The sequence below is a fragment of the Oryx dammah genome, unplaced genomic scaffold, assembly GCF_014754425.2.
Source record: "Oryx dammah isolate SB20612 unplaced genomic scaffold, SCBI_Odam_1.1 HiC_scaffold_29, whole genome shotgun sequence".
In the NCBI taxonomy this organism is placed as follows: Eukaryota; Metazoa; Chordata; class Mammalia; order Artiodactyla; family Bovidae; genus Oryx; species Oryx dammah.
This window is the reverse complement of record NW_024070213.1, coordinates 50,997,066-51,020,458: the sequence shown is the minus strand read 5'-3', so window position 1 is coordinate 51,020,458 and position 23,393 is coordinate 50,997,066. Positions and strand designations below refer to the sequence as shown.

At 45.9% G+C, this 23,393-nt stretch overlaps 1 protein-coding gene across 1 annotated transcript in view; it reads left to right on the top strand.

The window, feature by feature from the left end:
* STAB2 (stabilin 2) overlaps positions 1–23,393 on the top strand; it is a 167,785-nt gene that overhangs the window by 50,659 nt on the left and 93,733 nt on the right. Inside the window, exons 15-25 of the mRNA XM_040234847.1 lie at positions 125–250; positions 5,925–5,978; positions 6,252–6,332; positions 8,438–8,590; positions 10,702–10,764; positions 14,401–14,487; positions 15,338–15,424; positions 17,066–17,177; positions 20,187–20,367; positions 21,887–21,980; positions 22,867–23,025. Coding sequence (XP_040090781.1) covers positions 125–250; positions 5,925–5,978; positions 6,252–6,332; positions 8,438–8,590; positions 10,702–10,764; positions 14,401–14,487; positions 15,338–15,424; positions 17,066–17,177; positions 20,187–20,367; positions 21,887–21,980; positions 22,867–23,025 — 1,197 coding nt within the window. The remainder of the gene's footprint in view (positions 1–124; positions 251–5,924; positions 5,979–6,251; positions 6,333–8,437; positions 8,591–10,701; positions 10,765–14,400; positions 14,488–15,337; positions 15,425–17,065; positions 17,178–20,186; positions 20,368–21,886; positions 21,981–22,866; positions 23,026–23,393) is intronic.

Here is a 23,393-nt window from a genome sequence, read left to right as displayed (position 1 = left end):
TTTTTATGTCTAGACCTTGGTATGATAAAATTAGCAGGGGGTATCAATTATAAATACTTTCTGGGGAATTCATATATCTATCTGAGATAGGTTAAAGATACAAATTTTCATTTCTTAAATGCAGAAAACCAATGTGGGACATGCTTTAAATGAAGATGGGGTTGGTGGACCATACACTGTTTTTGTTCCAAGTGATGAAGCATTGGATAACATGAAGGATGGCACTCTTGATTACCTCCTTTCTTCAGAGGTATTGTATCCTGAGTACTCTAATAGTATCATGACAGCACCACTGCTTCCGTCTGTACCTACACAGGCTTTTTCTAAATTAAGGACAGCAAATAAGTAGCACATGTACCACTTACATTTCTGCAACCAAGGCAGACATCATTAATCAATCACAAGTGCTTGGAACTAGTGCTCTGGAACTAAGCCTAGATGTGGCTACCATCTCCCCAGTAGAGTTCCATGTCACTATAAGACCAGTCTATGTCCTTTCTCTTCTAAGATTTCTCAATAGCAAAATCATAAATTTTAAGTTCCCTACAACTCTAAAACCATCTAAAAAACGAAGCCTGGCAGGGCATTCTGGGTCAAGTCTAGTTTAAATGTAAAAAAGAATGTTATTTTAGGGGCTCCCAACTCTCCTTTCTATGGCTTTCAGTTCTCTCCACAATAACCCTCTCCTTATACATCATAAACCTTCAACTCTCGCATGTCCTCCTCAAGAAAGGAGATTTGTTTTACTCTTTCAGTCTTGGGTAAAAATAATGGGCACCATTTAAAGTGGTTCCTCTTTCAGGAATAACAGCCTTAAATGGAAAAGAAAAGTGAAAGTTGCTCAGTCGTGTCTGACTCTTTGCAACCCCATGGACTATACAGTCCATGGAATTCTCCAGGCTAGAATACTGGAGTGGGTAGCCTTCTGAAGGGGATCTTCCCAACCCAGGAATCATATCCAGGTCTCCCACATTGCAGGCAGATTCTTTACCAGCTGAGCCACAAGGGAAGCCCAAGAATCCTGGAGTGGGTAGCCTATCCCTTCTCCAGTGGATCTTCCCGACCCAGGAATCGAACCGGGATCTGCTGCATTGCAAACAGATTCTTTACCAACTGAGCTATCAGGGAAGCCCAACTGAAAAAAAGGTTAGCTAATTATGGAATTTTTTATTAGAATGCCAAATAGTGAAATTATAGGAAAGGCCACAAGCTTTTTCCCAGTGCCCTGAGGTCCTGCCACCATCTTGGGAATGGGGCAAAACTACTTGTGACCTCGCATAGATCAGGGTTGATTACACTGGGGGACTGAATCTCTTAGCGGAGTGATCCTCAAACTTCAGCGTGCTTAAGAATTACCCAGGGAGGGCTGCTCTGGTGGCTCAGTGGTAAATAATCCTGCCAGTGAGGGAGACGCAAGTTCAACCCTGATCCAGGAAGATCCCACGTGCCACAGAGCAACTAAGCCCCTGTGTCACAACTGTTAAGCCTGTGCTCTAGAGCCAGGGAGCCACAGCAAGAGAAACTACTGCAGCGAGAAGCCTGCCCCCCACAACTGGAAAGTAGCCCCCACTTGCCCCAAGAAATGCCTGTGCAGCAGCAAAGATCCAGCACAGACAAACCTAAGTAAGAGAATTACCCAGGGAACTTGTTAAATAGATTATAGAAGCTCACCCCAAGAATTCTGATTTCATGTCATTGGAAATAGACAGTTTGGTAAGCACCAGCTTTCTAACTCAGATATCAAGTCACACTGTTTTTGGCACTTGAAACTTGTTGCCTGAATGATGCAGAGGGTCACATGGGTACATCCTTTTCTGGAATACTTTCAGGTATCTACAAGGATATCCCGAATCCAGAATGCATGCATGCTTAGTCATTTCAGTCATATCTGACTCTTTGCAACCCTATGGACTGTAGTCTCCAGACCCCTCTGTCCTTTGGATTCTCCAGGCAAGAATACTGGAGTGGGTTACCATTTCTTCCTCCAGAGATCTTTCCAACCCAAGGATAGAACCCGTGTCTCTGCCTCCTGCATTGGCAGATGGGTTCTTGACCACTACCACCACCTGAGAAGCCCTGCATCCAGAATACTTTGCATTAAAAAAAAAAAAAAACAGGTATCAAGGAAATAAGTCAGAAGGTAATCTCTTACATTACAAGCAGATGTTAAACATATTTAGAGATCTATTACAGGTTTTCATTGAAAAAGTCATATTTCCCAGTGCCTTTAAAATAGGATGCTATTTTAAAAATATGATTCACACTCAGGTTTCCTGAAACCTAGCTATTATAGGAAAACTCTTATTCTTCTCTTTAGAACTCATACTCATATTTAATTTTAAAACCCAAGAAGTAATAAATTCTCCCCTGGGAATCTATTAAAATTCTGAGATTATATGGTTTTTCTTTGATACAGATACTTTTTAATAAGAATAAAAGAGTTCTCAGAAACCTAATGAGGTGAACTTAAAATTAAAACCTTTTAGCTAGAATAGAAAAAGTCAACCTTGCTGCTTTTCTGTCAAGCACTTTTGTTCGAGAACCTCCTCTCTTTTTGTAACTCCTTCCAGCAGTGACTGGGGCTGCCTCACTCAGGCTCTCGAGAATAGACTGTAACTCTTCCCATCTCCTAGACAAACCTAGACAACATATTAAAAAGCAAAGACATCACTTTGCCGACAAAGGTCTGTGTAGTCAAAGCTTTGGTTTTCCAGTAGTCATGTACCAGTGTGAGAGTTGGACGTAAAGAAGGTTGAGCATCAAAGAATTGATGCTCTCGAACTGTGGTGCTAGAGAAGACTCTTCAGAGTCTCTTGGACAGCATGGAGATCAAACCAGTCAATCCTAAGGGAAATCAGTCCTGAATATTCATTGGAAGGACTGATGCTGAAGCTGAAGCCCCATTACTTTGGCCACCTGATTCAGAGGGCTGACTCATTGGAAAAGACCCTGATGGTGGGAAAGATTGAGGGCAGGAGGAGAAGGAGGTGACAGGGTGAGATGACTGGATGGTATCACTCACTCAATGGACATGGGTTTGAGCAAGCCCTGGGAGATGGTGAAGGACAGGGTCGCCTGGTATGCTGCAGTCAGACACGACTTAGCAACTGAGCAACAACAACTTCCCAGCTCCATTCAGTGAAATCACATCAGTAGCTTGAACTCAGTCCCTGGCAAGAATATGGACACCATGGAAACTGGCCAGTACTATAAATCAGGGCTTATTTTTTCCTCATAGAATGGATTTAACAGCACAGCACTGCTCCTGGCTCTCAATCTCATTTCTCTCAAAGGCAACATCTTACTTCTCACAAAGAACATATAACTTCAAGTCTCTGAATCCTGAGTCTCAACTTGTTTTTCCACTTCCAATTTCTAGGTGAGGAATAGAATCATCTTTTCTACCGCTTTCTCTGGTCCAGAGCCAATGTGGGTTAAGATTCCTCAACCTATAGGGAGCTCCCTCTTTCTCCACGAATCTTAATGACATCCTTCTGCTTTACCTTCAGGGAGGAGCCTCAGCGAGAGACAATAAGCTCCCCATCAGTTAGGCCAATGAAATGAAAGGCAGACTGGTTTCATTAGAAGGATGTTTTCCAATTCTGCTTTGGGAGTGCCTTGTTTCCTTCCCAGTTATCTTTCTGCTTCTCCTTGAAGCAAAATTTCAGTCCTGAACGATCTGATCCCTGCAGAGACCATGCCTACTGATCACAAGCCCCAGGGTATGACTTCATCACTGAACTAGATAGAAATAAAAGCAACGGGAGCAAGAGGCCAGCCCCTGCCAATTCACAAAGACCTTGTGAGCAAAATGGGACAAAACGAGGTGAAGTTACAGAGCCCAAGGTCGTAGTCACTATTTGGTAGAAAAACTCTCCTTTTCCATCTCTGGCACCAAACGACTCAGTTTTGTTGTTTGGTTTTTTTTTCACCTAAAACAGCAAGTAGGAAGTGAATGTCCACATAAAGGAAAGAATGCATTGCACCAACAAGCTCTCCGACAGCATCACCTATAAGTGAATCCTGTGGATCTAAGCCATCTGGACTAAACTCTGGCTGGATAATGGCCCCCAGCCAGATAAGTGGCAGGTTCAGACAATAGTGGAGTGATGCTGATCAACTCCTTTGTCCCTCTCATTCTCCAGTTTCCTATAGAATGGGTCCGATGCCAATTAAGTCTTGAGGCTTTAGAAGTAGATAATCCAGCTGATAAAGTCTTTCCTATAAAATAGAGGGCTGGAAGGGGTCCAAACCAACCCTGTTATTTTGAAGCCTAGAGGTATGAGATGCTTGCTCAGGGTCACACAGAAGAACCAGGACTAAACTCAGATTCCCAGGTCCAGCTCAGTGACCTTCTCAGGGCCTCTTCCTTCCTCCCTTTAATAACTTGCTGGCACAAATGTTTATGCAGATCCTGCTGTGCTGACTGGGGACACAGTGATTAACAAGCCAGACAGACCCAGTTCCTGCCCTCTAGGAGTTTGAGGTCTACTTTGGTCTGATATTTTCAAGGGGACCCCGCTTTTCCCCACCCTTTCTGCCACTGAGCATTCAAGCTTGTATTGGCATTGCTTCTGCCTGCGAGTCCTCACTGCTAGGTTCCATAAAGTAGTTGTCAGGGAAAGTTAAGACTCAGAAGCTAAGTGATTTGCTCAAAGTCTTATGGTAACAGAACCAGGGTTACAGAAACCATCACTTCCAGAGCTGGCCAGCTGGTAGTCAATTTCAACATTCTTATTACCAGTCACCCTGCCCTGTGCTTAATGCTGTTTACCTGTAGATATAGTGGCCTTCCAAGTGTTCACACCAGGACAGTTTTGAAAGTGAATGGGGCTGCCAGGATGATTGCTATAAACCAGGGTTGTTCTAGACAAACGAGGATATGTGGTCCCTCTGCTTACAGGTAATTTCGCTGGCATAGGGGCCAAGGGAAAGTGCAGAGAAGAAGCTGGGTGAATGGAACTCAGGTTCAGCAGGGCTTTCTTTCCACCTGGGACCTCACACTGTTGAAACATGTCCCTAGCTGGTCAGCCTCTTGGAGGTTATTATGATCTCGATTTGTGATCCTTTACCTTTCCAAGACACAGTAGCTATGGCTGTGCCACCGAAGTAGCAGAATTCAGGGCTTCGAAGCTTGTAACCCCCGGCTCTGACTCAGCTGGAAGATTACAGTCATCCCATAGTCGACTGCCACTGCCTTCTTCCCCCAGAGAATGGCCCCTGTGCTCCTTAATTATGTCCACTGTCTCCAGGGCACCCCTCTAGGGACTGCTCATCCTGCTTAGAGTCCCAAGACTCTTTTTCTATTTCCTGAAGCATGAGAAACCTTGGAAAGGACCTTGAAGGGAGATGAACATGTACCATAGAACAGAGAAGAAGAAAGAGTCCTGGTCACATATTCCTAACAGGCCTGCATGTTCCTAAATAACCAGTACATGGCCTGATGAGCCCACAGTTATTTATGGAGTGAGTGAAACAGAATCACAAACTGAGGCTGTCTTAGAAAATCTAGAAGGTAGCCTTAGACATTGAGAAAGGTGATGGAGCAGAGTAACTGAGACCTTGAGTTATTTCTCAGGCTTATAGTCTAAGTTATAAATAGCTTTGCAACCTTGGACATGGCTTTAAAACTCAGACTTATCACACATAAAATGAGTCAGTAGTATCCCCACCTCACAAGCTGTTGGGAGGACTAAATGAGAGGTGCACATAATGGGAACATATGGGAAACAGCCCCTGCCTGTCACAAAAAGTGTTAGTTATTTGGGGGAAGGGGTTTTTCTCACCCTGGATTTCCCAAGAGAAATTATGGGTCATTTATTTTTATTGACCAAGTGACCAGAGTCACTTGAGAAATTTTACACAAGAGAGGGAAATCTGTGTTTTCCTCAATGACTTAAAGAAGTATTTTGATTCCTTTGCAGGGATCTCGGAAGCTACTGGAACTCATCAGATACCACATTGTCCCATTTACTCAGGTTGGCCCTCCTTTCCTGCCCTATTTTTTTCCCCTGTTTTCAAGATATCTGGTCTTAAATTACAATATTTTAGTGCTAGAGAATGTGTGACAATTATTTATTACCTTAGCTCTGAGTGCATGCTTATGTGAATAATGAACCTGTCATCTAAGAACACTTCCAAACCCATTGCAGAAAGCTCCCATCACTTATTTCATAAACTTTCAAGTTATTTTTTCCAGTGAAGGCTCTGGGCACTGCTCCAGTATCTCTATTGTTCTCTTGTTCTTGCAGCTGGAAGTGGCCACCCTCATTTCGACCCCTCACATCAGGAGCATGGCTAACCAGATCATAAGATTTAACATAACCAACAACGTAAGTGAAAACTCTGTCTCTGGTGTCATTGCTCACATGTGTTTTTTCCTCTGCTTATGGCTGTTCATCGGGTTATCCTACCTCAACGCTAATTCACAGGCTTCAGCTCTTTGTGATTGCTTCATTCATTCATTATGGCTTTCCGCAAATATCTGCTGAGCAACTCCAAGTGTGTGAGTCTAAACTAGAAGCCAAGGATAAAGATGTGGAAAAGACAGGCCTACATTCCAGCAAGGAAAACAACCCTTACGCAACTAACTAGTGACCAGTTAGTTATTTAGTTATAATTGTAACAGGGCTCCCATGAGGAGGTTAAGATGGCTCTGGAGCAGCAGAAGCAGCAAGAGGAGTAAACAGCAGATCTGGGGCTCCAGAAGTCCTCAGTCAGGACATGATGCCTCAGAGGATGAGTAGGAGCGAGTTCCAGGCAGAAGGCAAAGCAGGTGCAAAGGTCCTGAGGTGGGAGGGAACGTGACCTATGTAAGAAACTCAGAGGAGACAGTGCTATTCAGCCAGCTTCCCAGGGTTGTAATATTAGCAGAAATCTGGCAGCAGAGAGATCGTGTCCCCTGTCGGTTCACCATGGATGGTGATGGTGATGCCCCCTCATCCTTTCAACAAGTTTCTGTTGGGCGCCAAGAATGTGCCAGGGATCATTCTATGCCCTCAAGTTTGGAACAAACAGATAGAAGTCCCTGGTTGCATGGAACTTTCATTCTGGTAAATAAGATGATAGATCGTAAGCAAATTAAATACATCCTATATCAGAGTAGTGAGTGTTAAGGTAAAAAAAAAAAAAACAGCAAAACAAAGATGGGAAATAGAAAGTAGGAATGAGGCTGACATTTTAGATACAGTGTCTAAGAAATCCTCATGGAGAAGAAAATATGTGAGCAAAGACCTGATGGAAATGAAGGAATAGGCACCGTGAGTACCTGGGGGCAGAGTACTCCAGAGAGAGGAAACAGAGTGCAAAAGCGCGAAGCAAGGAGCATGCCGGCCTGAGCGAGGAACAGCAAGGTCCTCAGGGCCAGAACAGAGGGACAAGAGGAGTGAGGTCGGAGGAGGTCCAGGTGGTAAGAGGGAGAAGGAGAGGTGTGGTCAGGTCACACGTGGCCTAAAAACTCAGGGCAAGGATGAAGGCTCTTAGTTTAAAAGAGATAAAAAGCCGTTAGAGGATTTTGAGCAGAGGAATGATGTGATCAGACATAAATCCGGGGAGATTATTTAGGAGGGAATGTGATCACTCAGAGAAGAGGGGCAGTGACTAGCAGGGAGACAGGGGAAGGGGCAGAATAGAAGTACACATTATTGGGCATAAGATAGGCTTAAGGATGTATTATTCAACCGGGGCAGTGGAGTCATTATTTTCTAATAACTGTAAGTGGAAAATAACCTTTTGAATTTGTGTTGAAGTTTTTTAGTTAAATGGAATGATGGTAACTGAGAGCAGAGTGGTAGCTGAGACCTGGCAAGGAGTGGCTGAATTCTGAAGGTGTTTTGAAGGAGACCAACAGAATTTGCTGAGGGATCCAATGGGGGATGAGGAAAGAGGAAGCCAGAGATGTTTCCTGAGCTTCTGACTGGCGCCACCAGAAGGATGGTGTTGCCATTAGTATCACCCAGCGAGATTTGGAAGGAAAGTAGAGATCAGAATTCTTTGCTAATTTGTTCCTTTTCTGCTCCCTCGCCTACAACATAAGCAGGAATTTGTCTGAGTTTGTTCACTGGTATCTCCTGAGACCCCAAAGTAGAGTCTCTCCAATGTATCTGAACAAATGGATCTCCATTTCACTCACCATGGGGTAAAACAGTTTGCCCAAGGTCTAATAGCAAATATATCACAGAACTGAAATAGTTATACCTCTTCCCCAGTCCAGCACCAGCAAGGACCATTTCTGCAAGGACATCCTTGCTTAGAATCAGTTGAGAATTCATTCAACAGATTTGTCTTTCCCTGTCAGCCAAGCCCTTTTAACCACAATCCTCCCCTCAGCAGAAAGTTAAGTGAACTTGAAGGCTATTTCAAGAAGCTGCCACCATTCGGATCTGCCTGGGGGCCACCAGTGCTCCTCAGGCAGAAAGATGGTGTTGTTTCTCTCCAGGGACAGATTCTGGTGAATGGCATGCCACTGGAAGAAATGGAGGTCGCTGCCAGAAACGGCCGGATCTACACGCTGAGGGGAGTCCTCATACCTCCCTCTATCATCCCAATCCTGCCCCATCGATGTGATGAAACAAAGAGACAGATGAGACTGGTAAGGAAACTAGGGAATTCAATAAGGGGACCCTAAAGAGCCCTCACAGAGCTGACCATTCCGTCCTCATGATGCTGAGGGAACTGACGGGGAGAGTCTCACACGGGAGCCTTGTTGTAAAGGCATTTCCGTCTTCATGAAGAGGCAGGGGGGCCTGAGGTCCTATTTCACTGAATACAAACCAAAGTTCCTGGGGGAATTTCCACACTGACCATTGCTACCCTGGGATATTCATTTTCTAAAGCTGCCATAACAAGTTACCACAAAACAAGTGACTCAAAGTAACAAAAATTTATTCTCTCAACAGTTCTGGAAGCCCGAAGTCCAAAATCAGGGTTTCCTATTTCCATTGCAACTTTTTGGCTCAGCTGGTTTTAATCAGAACAACTAAATTTCAACAAGCTTTTGAACAACCTGGACCAGAGCCACCCCACAACAAGGCGGGGAGTCACAGCTGCCCTTGTCCTCCACAGACTTCCTTCCCTGAACTTGAACAACAGCTGCTCAGGGTGGGAGAGCTCTAAACAAGTCTAACTGTTGACTCCTATCAAGTCTTTCCTGAAGATTGTTCAAGAGCTTATTCTCCATTTCCCCCCCGAAAAGAATCAAGATGTGGGCTTGAGCCACCCAAAGAATTTTAGTTAAATAAGAAGAGCTTCCCCATAGCTACCTTAGAATGAAGTCTTTTACTGTTTTATCTGGATTTAAATCAAACCAGTGTGCTCCAGTTTAGGGTTGTTCTGATCAGATCTATTAAAAGTAGCAGTGAATTCTCTGAAAAGCACTGAGGGCTAGTAAACAGTAGGAATAGCTAGTCCCTTCTAGAAATCTTTCAGAACCCTTTCAGAAATCTTTGGGCATGTATACTTAGATTTAGAGGTTTAATTAATAACTCTCTATACCAGTTAGGCAGAGAAGGCAATGGCACCCCACTCCAGTACTCTTGCCTGGAAAATCCCATGGACGGAGGAGCCTTGTAGGCTGCAGTCCATGGGGTCGCTAAGAGTTGGATACGACTGAGAGACTTCAGTTTCACTTTTCACTTTCCTGCATTGGAGAAGGAAATGGCAACCCACTCCTGTGTTCTTGCCTGGAGAATCCCAGGGATGGGGGAGCCTGGTGGGCTGCCGTCTATGGGGTCACACAGAGTTGGACATGACTGAAGCGACTTAGCAGCAGCAGCAGCAGCATACCAGTTAGGATCCCTGCCAGATACAGAATTTATCCCAATGGTTCAAATGAAGAGACTTTAATTAAGAACCTGTGACAGAGCACTTTTCACTTTCCTGCATTGGAGAAAGAAATGGCAGCCCACTCCAGTGTTCTTGCCTGGAGAATCCCAGGGACGGGGGAGCCTGGTGGGCTGCCGTCTCTGAGATTGCACAAAGTCGGACATGACTGAAGCGACTTAGCAGCAGTAGCAGCAGCAGACAGGGGGCAGGCAGGGCTGAGGAAACAAGCAAGTAATGCTGGGCCATCCAAGGAGAAGCAGTGGCAGGAAACCAGTACAACAGAGAATCAAGGGTGGATAGGAGTGGGAATCACCTGCAGCCACTGGGAGCAGGGCAGAGGGAAGAAGAGGTGTCCACCAGGAGCTGGAGGGATGGCACTCGAGCAGAGAGGGAGCAAGAAAGAGATACCTTGACCCTGTCCTCCTCCTACCCACCATATCCTGCTGCCCCTCAGCCAGACCAATTGGAAACTGGTGAGGAAGCCCACGGTTGACCTACGGAAGCAAAGAACCCAGTAGAGAAAGTCAGAGGGACTTGAGTGTGTAGTCAATGCTAATGCTTTGTTCTTGGAACAGGTGGGCAACTGCAGTGTCCCCTCAGGGGCAGGGGCCTCCCTACATGGCTGAGGGTTGACCAGAAGCCTGAAAGAGGATGAGGAAGGGGCTCCTCTGAGCAGACCTAATTACTTCTCCCAAACCTCTCTGGCGTTGACATCACTCCTTCTCTCTAGGGAAGAGGCAGTAGGGGCAGGGAGAGGGGCCAAGAGTGGGATGCTAGTGGGACCATCTTTCTAAGGGACATAAGGAGACATAAGGCCAGATGCAGTGGCTTGCTGCTTCTTATAGGGACCCCTGCACTGACCCCTGTCCTTCCTTCCAGGGAACCTGTGTGAGCTGTTCCATGGTGCACTGGAGCAAATGTCCTGCCGACTCCGAGCCCACAGTGAGTGTGACAGCTTCAGGGAAGCACACGTCACCCCAGAAACCCCACGGGTGTGATTTCTCATCCTTCCCACCTTCCCTCTTAAAAGATAATCATTCCAACTAGGATAATAAAAAGTTGGCTCTTTTAGCCTGCTCTATCTGGGGGGACGATAGAAAGATAGCTCACAGATCTGTGTTTGAGTTCTTGCTCACTTATCCAAGGTAAGTTGCTTCACATTTTTACTCTAATTTTCTTATCTGTAAATAGTAATAATAGTGATAGCAACATCTGCAGCAGAAGCAGGATTCAGTTCAGTTCAGTTCAGTCACTCAGTCATGTCCGACTCTTTGTGACCCCATGAATTGCAGGATGCAGGCCTCCCTGTCCATCACCAACTCCCGGAGTTCACTCAAACTCACATCCATTGAGTCAATGATGCCATCCAGCCATCTCATCCTCTGTTGTCCCCTTCTCCTCTTGCCCCCAATCCCTCCCAGCATCAGAGTCTTTTCCAATGAGTCAACTCATCCCATGAGGTGGCCAAAGTATTGGAGTTTCAGCTTTAGCATCAGTCCTTCCAAAGAACACTCAGGACTGATCTCCTTTAGAATGGGCTGGTTGGATCTCCTTACAGTCCAAGGGACTCTCAAGAGTCTTCTCCAACACCACAGTTCAAAAGCATCAATTCTTTGGCACTCAGCTTTCTTCATAGTCCAACTCTCACCTCCATACATGACCACTGGAGAAACCATAGCCTTGACTAGATGGACCTTTGTTGGCAAAGTAATGTCTCTGCTTTTTAATATGCTATCTAGTTTGGTCATAATTTTCCTTCCAATGAGTAAGCGTCTTTTAATTTCATGGCTGCAACCACCATCTTCAGTGATTTGAGAGCCTCCCAAAAATAAAGTCTGACACTGTTTCCACTCTTTCCCCATCTATTTCCCATGATGTGATGGGGCCAGATGCCATGATCTTCGTTTTCTGAATGTTGAGCTTTAAGCCAACTTCTTCATTCTCCTCTTTCACTTTCATCAAGAGGCTTTTGAGTTCCTCTTCACTTTCTGCCATAAGGGTGGTGTCATCTGCCTATCTGAGGTTATTGATATTTCTTCCGGCAATCTTGATTCCAGCTTGTGCTTCTTCCAGCCCAGCGTTTCTCATGATGTCCTCTGCATAGAAGTTAAATAAGCAGGGTGACAATATGCAGCCTTGACGTACTCCTTTTCCTATTTGGAACCAGTCTGTTGTTCCATGTCCAGTTCTAACTGTTGCTTCCTGACCTGCATACAGGTTTCTCAAGAGGCAGGTCAGGTGATCTGGTATTCCCATCTCTCAGAATTTTCCACAGTTTATTGTGATCCACAGAGCCAAGGCTTTGGCATAGTCAATAAAGCAGAAATAAATGTTTTAGCATAGATAAAAACCCAAGTGCAATGCCTGGATCAAATAGCCACTCAGTAAACATTCCCTCTCTAGTTTTCCTCTTAAATAAAACCTAGTGTTTGTTTAAGAGAGACAAAACTTTACCTCCACCCTCTTGGGGTCCTTGGCTGAGCCTGCAAATTAAGTTGATATGAGATAAATTAACAGGAGAAAAGCACAGTTTTTTTTAACATGTACATCAGTTCAGTCACTCAGTTGTGTCCAACTCTTTGCAACCCCATGGACTGCAGCACGCCAGGCGTCCCTGTCCATCACCAACTCCTGGAGCTTGTTCAAACTCATGTCCATTGAGTAGGTGATGCCATCCAGCCATCTCATCCTCTGTCTCCTCCTGCCTTCAATCTTTCCCAGCATCAAGGTCTTTTCCAATGAGTCATTTCTTCACATTAGGTGGCCAAAGTACTGGAGCTTCAGCTTCAGCATCAGTCCTTCCAGTGAATATTCAGGACTGATTTCCTTTAGGATTGACTGGTTGGATCTCCTTGCAATCCAAGGGACTCTCAAGTCTTCTCCAGCACCACAGTTCAAAAACATCAATTCCTCGGCACTCAGCTTTCTTTATAGTCCAACTCTCACATCCATACACAACTACTGGAAAAACCATAGCTTTGACTAGACAGACCTTTGTTGGCAAAGTAATGTCTCTGCTTTTTAACATGCTGTCTAGGTTGGTCATAGCTTTTCTTCCAAGGAGCAAACATCTTTTAATATCATGGCTGCAGTCACCGTCTGCAGTGATTTTGGAGCCTCCCCAAAATAAAATCTGTCACTGTTTCCACTGTTTCCCCGTCTATTTGCCATGAAGTGATGGGATCAGGTGCCATGATCTTAGTTTTCTGAATGTTGAATTTTAAGCCAACTTTTTCACTCTCCTTTTTCACTTTCATCAAGAGGCTCTTTAGTTCTTCTTTGCTTTCTGCCATAAGAGTGGTGTCATCTGTGTATCTGAGGTTATTGATGGATGTGAGAGTTAGACTATAAGTTGAGCACCAAAGAATTGATGCTTTTGAACTGTGGTGTTGGAAAAGACTATTGAGAGTCCCTTGGACTGCAAGGAGATGCATGGGTCAGAGCCCAGAGAGCCCCAAACTGCCCCTCCCAGGCTCCTATGGTCTGTACTTGGCTAGGTATCCTGACAGCCAAAGAGAGGGTTGAGTACTTCTTCCTCAATGACTTCAGAATTCTTCCAAACATCTAAGATTTTAGGATTTTACTGACTGTGGAGGTTTTCATTGATCTCTTCTTGAGTAAGAGCCTAAGTTGAGGAGTACCTTGATACTAGTTTTTATCGAACATAAAATTTGAGCCACGGATTAAATGCTCAGGATGAAAGTTGAGATCAGCACTTTTGTCCCATTTCACAGATTAGGCAGCTTGAGGCCCAGGAGGCAGTATGACTTGCCCCTGAGATCCTAAAGTTAATAGGTGGTAAGACCCATTCTCTCGACCTACCACTTACCAGCAGTGTTCCTTAGAAAGAAGATTTAACCTGTCCAGTCCTCAGTTTCCTTGTCTATAAAAAAAAAAGGATGAGAAATATCCACACAGAGTTAAAGAATGATGATCTCCTGTGGGCAGTGTGTCTGGCCCTAGGAGGTTCTCAATAAATGGTAGTTCTCAAACATTCTGAGTGGGTATCAGAGGTTAGAGAATGGTAGGAAATCTGCCCCTATAATCCCACAGACTGCACTGTTTCGTTTGGTAGATCTTTGTACAAACTAGGGTGGAAATCTCTAATAGCTCCAGAATTTCTGTATAGAACGAGGTTTTGTGTGTATGTGCTAAGCTGCTTCAGTCATGTCTGACTCTTTGCAACCCTGTGGACAGTAGCCCTCCAGGCTCCTTTGTCCAAGAAGAGGTTAGAGATGGTTATTAATTGAAAGGAAGGCTAAACCACACCCGCGATGTACAGGAACATGTTCCCTGACCGATCAGCAATGTCTGCCAGGACACGAGAGGGGATGAAAGGTACCTACACCCCAGGTCATCATGCAAACCCTGGCCTGTATTCTCTCAACAAGGAAACAGAGGCCTAACAGGTGACTGAGTCCTGCCTGGACCCGTGTGAGCTGTGTGCTTTAGTGCTCTATCCTGGCATCGATGGTAAACTGAAGGAAATAGATCATCTAGTGTATAGAGAAGCCAAGTGATGCCCAGATGACCTCAGAATGCAGACTGCAGTGCTTTTTCTTCTTGACTTTCTTCCAGACACTCTTTGTTCACAAGTGTATCTACCTTGGCCGAATCAGGAGCCTGAAGAATGGATGTGCCAGATACTGTAATGCCACCGTGAAGGTGAGGTGTGTGTGTGTGGCCGGGGACCTCATCCAGGCCACCAAGGCCCATACAGAAGCCAGCAGGCTGAGCAGTTCTTAGGCCCCAGGCAGAGTCTGTGAATCAGAGGTTGCCAGTGGGAGCTTGACCACATTTTCCTGCAAAGGAAGCTTGGAGCAGAGTCTCCATGTGGTGGCCCAGTTGCCTCTTCCCTGCATCTCTGCATCCATCCCATGGTTCCTATGGCTCTTATTACAGAGCCCCCACCCCTGACACTCCCCTACCTGGCGCACACTCAGCAGTGCCCCGGCGTGTCCCTCACCCTCATTCCCACCTCAGCATGTGTGCCTTTGCTATTTCCTCCCTCAGAATGCTTTTCCAGGTTTTCTCGGGGCTGACTCATCTCTCGAGTCTCCATTCCGCCATCGCTTCCTCTGTCACCGCCCAATCCACAGTGGCCCCCCGTGTCCCCACACCTCTGTCCCCAGCCACCACTTGATAAAAGCACTTCATTTTCCCAGCACATAGCACTCTCTGAAATCCTCTTTTTTGTTTTTTAATTTATTATTTTTGTCTCCCCTGCCTAGCTGGAACACAGGCTCCATGAGCACAAGCCCGTGTTTCTCTTGCTTGTATGGTGCCAGAGCCGGGCAGGCAGCCAGGGGCAGCCCTCAGGAGGTTCACAGTGAACAGATAGCTGAGCACAAGCCACGCTGTCATCCACCCAAGAAAAAGGCATTCTCCTGGGAAGGGAAGGGGGCCAATACTGTTTGTGATTGTAATAGAAATGAAAATGAATAAGATTAATTTCCTTTGAGGAACTGGCACTCTGCTTGGGATTCCAAAAGGCAACATGCATTTTGTTTTTCAGATTCCAAAATGCTGCAAAGGCTTCTACGGGCCAGACTGCAACCAGTGCCCAGGAGGCTTCTCAAATCCGTGCTCCGGGAATGGGCAGGTGATAAGGGCTGAGGCTTACTTTTTCACAAAGGCTGAGGTTGACCTGTGTTGTTGTTCAATTGATCATGGAACTCTTTTCAACTCCATGGACTGCAGCATGCCAGGCTTCCCTGTCCTTCACTATCTCCTGGAGTTTGCTTAAACTTATGCCCATTGAGTCTGTGATGCCATCCAACCATCTCATCCTCTGTCATCCCCTTCTCCTCCTGCCCTCAATCTTTCCCAGCATCCAGGTCTTTTCTAACGAGTTGGCTCTTTGCATCAGGTGGCCAAAGTATTGGAGCTTCAGCTTCACTATCAATCCTTCCAGTAAATATTCAGGGTTGATTTCCATTAGGATTAATGAAAGGTGAAACCTCCTTGCAGTCTAAGGGACTCTCAAGAGTCTTCTCCAAAACCACAGTCCAAAAACATCAATTCTTTGGCACTCAGCTTTCTTTATGGTCCAACTCTCACATCCATACATGACTACTGGAAACACCATAGCTTTGACTAGACAGACCTTTGCTGGCAAAGTAATGTTTCTGACCTGTGTTAAGCAAAAAAAAAAATTCTTAAAACCATTAAACCAAGAAATGATTCAATGCCAGTCACAGTTCCCAGGGAACAAAAGAAACAGATCAGTTGCTAAAAGAACAGAAGATGTCTACAGATGAAGGAATCTTTCCTGGGGAAGTGGTAGGGGGCAGGGTGTCTGGCAAGGTCCCTTCTGGCCTGCTTTCCTACTGCTGAAGGAATGACCTTGAACAACTCAGCAAGGCTTTCTGGACCCTACTTTCCTCCTGTGGGAGATAGCATTGTTGGCCTGTATTGATGTTCCAAGATTTTTTAGGACCAAAATTTTGTTATTCTTTAAAAAAAAAAAGAAAAAAAGAAACTGCTCAGTGAATGCTTTTTTAGCCCACCTACAAAACCTGGCTTAATGAAGTGTAAGAGCCAAAACTTGACTCATCTAGCATGGAGGCCAGGGCTGAACAAACCAAGGTAAAAGTGGCTGTGGTTCATTTGGAGAAATTATGGATCTGCACATATAAGAAATCCATGTCAAAAATATGCCTCTTTCAAGGGGAAGGAAAAACTGCCTGACCACCAAGGGGGACACCACACAGACGAGGGTAATAGGGCGAAGCTGCTACAAATTAACCTCTGTAGCTGGGAGATCTGTTTGGGGCCACAAGCCCTATTGTGATGCATATCAGTCAATACAAATCTAACCTTGAAATTGCTGGAGAGCTAGGGGGCAAAATGCTTACACTGAAGGGACAAACACTGCCATTTGGAGTCACACAGCTGAGCACGCGAGAATCTGTAGAGAAAGGATGGCCTTCATTCTGAAGGTTGGAGGTTTATCAGTCCGACCCTTAAGCATTGTGTAGAGGTTCCAGTTGTGACCGCCCCCCGTCAAATGACTTCCTGTAAAATTCTGAATCCTGGCTCTGGATTCCTATATGTCATTCTCTTAGCTTTGTGCCTAATACCCACGGCCCCGCTTTCCACAAGGGTTCCCAGGGAGTCATTTCAAGCAGAATCTGAGTCAAAGAAGCAGGTCAGGACACAAAAGCATCTGGGACTCTTGGCCAGGGGTAGTGGGTGGGAGGTGTGTTGTCCTGACGGCCAGGGGCCCTGTCTTTGTTCCCAGTGCGCTGACGGCCTTGATGGCAACGGGACGTGTGTTTGCCAAGACGGCTTCCGAGGCTCCCGGTGCCAGTTCTGTTCAGACTCCAGTAAATATGGACCTCGGTGTGACAAAAGTAAGTGTCGTTTCCAGAGCTGCCTTCCGCTCCTTAGCCAGGGTCCCCACGGCTTGCGGTGCAATCCTGATATTGGGTGCCCCTTGGTGTGGTGGGTGCCCCTATCACGGGGCATTTCTTAAGCCCTTGGGTCCCAAATGCTAGCATGTGCCAGGTTGCTGAGCCCTCTCACAGAGCTCTGAAATAGAAGGCCTGAGTGGTACCCTGGGGATTTGCAGCTCTTAACAAGTCCCCTGGGATATCGGCACCACTGACTCAAGACCACCTTTAAAAACCAGTCATGTAGGGTTTCCCATGTACCTGAACTGATCACAGACTTCTTATCAGCACATAGCTTCCCCACCTTTGAAGCAGTCGTCTTCCATCAGCTCCTCCCTTTGCTAAATGTGTGGCCTTGGGTTAGTTAGGCCTCAGTTTCCTCATCTATAAAATGAGAGTCATATTGGTAACTACCTCATAAGGCTAGTACAAGTTATAAATGGAAAACACTTGCCCAAGAACGTGCCTCGCACCTAGAATGCACTACCAATATTATTATCTATTATTGTTATTCTTACCTATTATTGTTGGCTCTGTTGCTGTTATGCTAAGTTCAGTGACATAAATGTCAGGAAACTCACAGAACATGTAGAAAGTTCCACAATACTAGGTATTGAAAAATATACAGCTATATAATCTTAGAAAATACATTGTTCTTAAAAATAATACAATGTGAATATATAAGTATATAAATAAAAATATACATCTCTGTGTATCGAAGCTAAGATCAGAACTCACTGGGGGAAAAAGATGGCTTCCTTGGTGGCTCAGTGGTAAAGAATCTGCCAGCAATGCAGGAGACCTGGGTTCAATCCCTGGGTCAGGAAGATCCCCTGGAGAAGGAAATGGCAACCCACTCCAGTAATCTTGCCTGGAAAGTCCCATGGACAGAGAAGCCTGGCAGGCTATAGTCCATGGGGTCAGAAGAGTCGGACACAACTTAGTGACTAAACCACCACCGCCAAGCTGAGATCAGAACTTGATGGGAAAAAAAAAAAAGAATAGATCAGAGCTTGCTGTGGAGTCAGACCAACATGAAATTAAAGCTCCATTCTGAAACTTACTGGCTCTATGACCTTAGAGGGAATTCCCTGGTAGTCCAGTGGTTAGGACTCCATGGTTTCACTGCTGAGGGCATAGGTTCTATCCCTAGTCAAAGAATTAAGTTCCCACCAGCCATGTGGCACAGTAAAAAAAAAAAATCTGAGACCTTAGAAAAAGTCTCTCATTGAAGCTCAGTTTCCCCATTTATAAAATGAAGACAATACTGTACCCACTTCCTAGGTGGCTGATTAAGTTAGATCATAATTGAGGACTTTAGCCCAGAGCACGTACCTAGCAAATAATCAGTAAATGAAGCCATTCTTACTACTAACACTGCTAACTCCACTCATATGTTACAAAACACACAACCCCTCTCCTCTCTTACCATATCTGATTTTCACAACTACCTCTCAAGAGGGTTGGGACACCAGAGCCCAGCAGAGTCAGAGCTGCCGATCCTAGTCCAATGCTCTTTTTGCCAAATAAGGTTTCTGAGGGGAAAGAAAATAGGAGCTTATTCCAAAGCCTGTTGATAGAGGCATTTTTATGAGGCTAGCAGGCAGGATGCTAAGGCTGGGAAAGGTAGGCTGGTAGGCTTCCTGCTCCAAAGCCTCTCATCCAGGCTTGTGACTGCCCACCATCTCGCACTGGGGAGCTTCCTCTTCTTTCTGGGGTCTTGTTCCTTGCTAACTAAGCCCTGACTTTCATAAAAGTTTATGGAAAGTCTTTTTTGTTTTAAATCTCTTCCAGCCCCCACTCACTATGTTTCTTTTTCCTGGATGCTGGCTCCAAGCCCCCACACTAATTCCTCTCCCCGCAGTCCCTTCTGGGGCAAAACCACAGATTCCTTCATTTCTGATCATATTCAAACCCCCAAATCCTTGCCACCTGCCTTTGAGAATCTCTAGAGTGTGAGCCTGACTCTGATAAGCTGGCTCACATTGCAGCAATTTTTAAATATTTGTAATCAAAAGCAAAGTTAGCAGCTAAAGTTTAAGATGATAACAGACAGGTGGAAATGCCAGCTGATTTACTGATCTACTGTTAGTGACTCATGGTCACTAACTGAAGTGGAATTTGAAGGTCTGAGTTCAAGTCCCTGTGTGGGAACTTACCAGCAAGTTAGGCAAATTAGACAATCACCTCTCTGGGCCTCAGTTTCCTCATCTTGAACATGGGAATGGTAACTATCTCTTGAAGCTGGTGACTATGAATGAGAGTGGTTTGGTCGCTAAGTCATGTCTAACTCTTTGTGACCTTGTGAACTGTAGCCCGCCGTGCTTCTCTGTCCATGGGATTTCCCAGGCAAGAATACTGGAGTAGGTTGCCATTTCCTTCTCCAGGAGATCTCCCTGACCCAGGTCTCCTGCATTGCAGGCAGATTCTTTTACTGCCTGAGCTACCAGGGAAACACCGTAATTGAGAGGGTACAGGTTAAAGGCTGGCCCAATGCCTAGAACAAGGTCAGTGTGCAAATACTGGCCATCAGTGAGCATCAGTCTGCTATGATAGAGAGTGAAGAACACTTATATAAGCCGCACATCAGAGGCTGTGCTGGCAGGAGAAATCACTTCTGTTTATTCCAGAACCTCTTCAGGAGAAGGCAGAAAATGTCAGACTAAACTCTCCAACAGGAAGTAGGTGAAAATTGAGCTCCTTGGCCGCTTTCGTTCATCACAACCCACCCTCCCACTGCACCGCACACACAGACATACACAGCAGTACAGAGGTCGAGCTCTTCTCTCTGAAAGCTGTCCTGGCACAGGGACAAAGATGCTCCCAGAGCCTTCCCAGGCTCAGCCACCAGGTCTGTCCTGACAGGAGTGAGGGGATGGGGGTTGAGGATGGGGGACTTCCTCTGTGACCCATGTGCCCATTGCTAAGCTTGTCCCCAAGCCCTGAATGGCCCTTTTCCTTCTCCTTCAGCATGTCCGTGCATTTTCGGAAGGTGTGATAACAGGATTGACAGCGACGGCGCCTGCCTTCCTGGGACCTGCAGGAACGGCTCTGCAGGGAGATTCTGCCACAAGCAGACCTCAGTCTGTGGGCCCTACGTGCAATTCTGTCACATCCATGCCACCTGCGAATACAGTGATGGGACAGCAAGGTGGGCCCAGGGCAGGCGTGCCACCCTGTTACCTGCAGACAGACCCAACCTATATCTAACCTCTCCATAAACCGAGGCCTGTTCTCCCCAGCTGCCAGCACAGCTTTAGTGGAGAAAACCTCAGACTGAGCTGGGTTCAAATTGGAGCACTTCCTACTTTCGAAACTTAACCAGCTGTGTGTCCTTGGGCAGTTACTTAACCTTTCTGAGCCTCTCTTTCCTCATCAGTACAATAAAGGTGATGTTGCATATCTGGCAGGGCAGTTGTGGAGGTTGGAACAACTGAGTGCCAAAGCACCCAGCGCCAGGGCCAGTACATCATAGGTCTTCAGTCATGGAAACTGCAATGATCACCATCACTCATGTGAAAGAAATGAAGGTTAACCCACCAACTTTCCAACCCTTTAAAACTCTTTTACTTCCTAAGATCATTAATAACAACTCCCATATTAAAGACATCTTACAGGAAAACTGGGTCTTTGGATCACCAGTTGATGTCTTAATGTTGTCTAACATATACAATGGGCTGGGGGCGAGGAAAGTCAGAGAAATTTTTCCTCTCTGGGAATATATGGTTCAAAAGCAACATTTACACAAAAAATTTCCTGGAAAATGCAGACCTGAGGAATTCTTGGCCTTATTTTTGCAGCGCTTTTCTTAATTTGGGCTTCTCTTGTGGCTCAGCTGGTAAAGAATCTGCCTGCAGTGCAGGAGACCTGGGTTCAATACCTGGGTTGGGAAGATGCCCTGGAGAAGGAAAAGGCTACCCACTCCAGTATTCTGGCCTGGAGAATTCCATGGACTATATAGTCCATTGGGTCACAGAATGAGACACTGAGCGACTTTCACTTTTCTTAATTTGCAGTTACCTAGTTAAGTGCATCCCTCCCTGTTTATGGCCAACCTCCCCCACCAGTCTGCAGGCGGCATAGGGGAGAGACTGGCGCTGCTCTTCCATGGTGGTACAATAGAAATGCATCTTCCTAAGGGGTTATATGGACTTCCCTGTGGCTCAGACAGTAAAGGACCTGCCTGCAATTCGGGAGACGTAGGTTCGATCTCTGGTTGGAAAGATCCCCTGGAGAAGAGAATGGCCACCCACTCCAGTATTCTTGCCTGGAGAATCCCATGGACAGAGGAGCCTGGCAGGCTGCAGTCCATAGCTTGGCAAAGAGTCGGACACTACGGAGCAACTAACATTTTCACTTTCACACATAGCTTTATAAAGATGTTAAACCCATTTTCCAGATAAGGAAACAGGTTCCCAAAGGTTAAGGGACTCACCCAGGGTCACACAACTGCTAAAAGGTGGGGCCTGGATTCCCAGCCAGGTGTGTCTGACTACAGAGCCAGGAGTGGCCCTGACCACTATGCCATTTGCTCCCCTCATAAGGGCAAAGCGTCAGGGCGTTCAGCCATGAACCCGTCCACCTCTAGCTAGCTGGACTTTTGGGAGTGGGGTGGGGATATTTGGTACTTACATTTCTGGGGCCGACTGTGTGCTCACTCTTCTTTGCAGCTGTGTTTGCAAACCAGGATACGAAGGAGATGGAAGCTTCTGTGTGGAGATGGACCCTTGTTCAGGATCAACCCCGGGGGGCTGCAGCCGCTATGTGAGTATTGCTCTTTATCTCCAGGCTGCCGGTTATTTTAGGAAATCCTGAAGGAAGGCCTTCCAAAGGCAGTGTTGAATGACTTCATGGCATGAGGCATAGTTGCTTGAACCCTGCATTTTAAAGATGGTGCCAGGTGCTTTCTGTGACCCTCCACTTCTGAAATCCACACGTGCTGGGGGTCCAGGACTCTTCCCTACAGTTTAATTACTGTGGTCCCTGCTGCTTCTTATAGCCACAGCCAGAGTGGATCAGATCCTGTCTCCCCCACATGCTGAAACCCCTTCAGGAACTTCCCCTGGCTCTGATGGTGAAATCAGATGCAAGTGCCTTGCCCGACTCTCCAGACTGCCTTTGGACAAGCCCCACCCACTCAGCCTCATCTGCACAGCTCTCCTTGCACTTCTCACTCTGTCCTTCAGCCTCCTGGTGTCACCCTAAAAGGCCTGGAACTCATACAGACAGGAGCTTGGGTTAAAACATCCTCTATACCTGGGTTTATGCCTCTTCATGGCTGTGTGACCTTGGGCAAGTCACTTAGCTCCTCTGAGCCTCAGTTCCCTTATCTGTATTAGAGATAATCACAGTACCTTTCTCAAGATGAAGGCTTACACCAGCAAAACATTCAGAACTGTCCCTGACTCAATAAATGGCAGTGATGTTAGCAATGCTGGCCATTAGCTGGTCAACGACAAGCCAATTTGTTCTTTAAATCATCTTAGCTTTTCCATCAATCTCATTGCAAGTGTGTATTTTAATCATTTCCTTTGTACTCCATGCAAATATATACCTCTTCAGGGGACCTCTGGAAGTCCTTCTTTTGCACTCACGATCATGTGACTGGCCTGGCGTTTCAGAGGCTTTGTTGCTGCTTTTCCTCTTGTAGGCAGAATGCATCAGAACTGGCAGAGGGACCCACACCTGCGTATGCCGTCAGGGATGGACCGGGGATGGAAGAGATTGCTCAGAGATCAACCCTTGCTTGCTGCCCAGTACTGGAGGCTGCCACCACAGTGCGACCTGCTTGTATGTAGGCCCCGGGCAGGTAGGCATAATGAGGTGGAGGGCAAAGAGGGTACGCGATTCCTGCAGTGGATTTTCTTTTTTTCTCTAAACACAGAAGTACTCTGGCTAGAACTTACTGCAGCTCTTTAATCATTTGTAACAGTGGGAAGGAGTTAATTGTCACAACAAACCTGTGACTAAGTAGTATATTTTCTTTTACCTTTTGATCCCATTCACCCACACCCCACCTCTGGCAGCCACCAATCTGTTCTCCATATCTATGAGCTTGGTTTTGTTTGTTTGTTTTTTAGATTCCTCATATACATGAGATCATATGTTGTTTGTCTTTTTCTCACCTGTTTCACTTAGCATAATGTCCTCAAGGTCCATCCATGCTGTTACAAATGG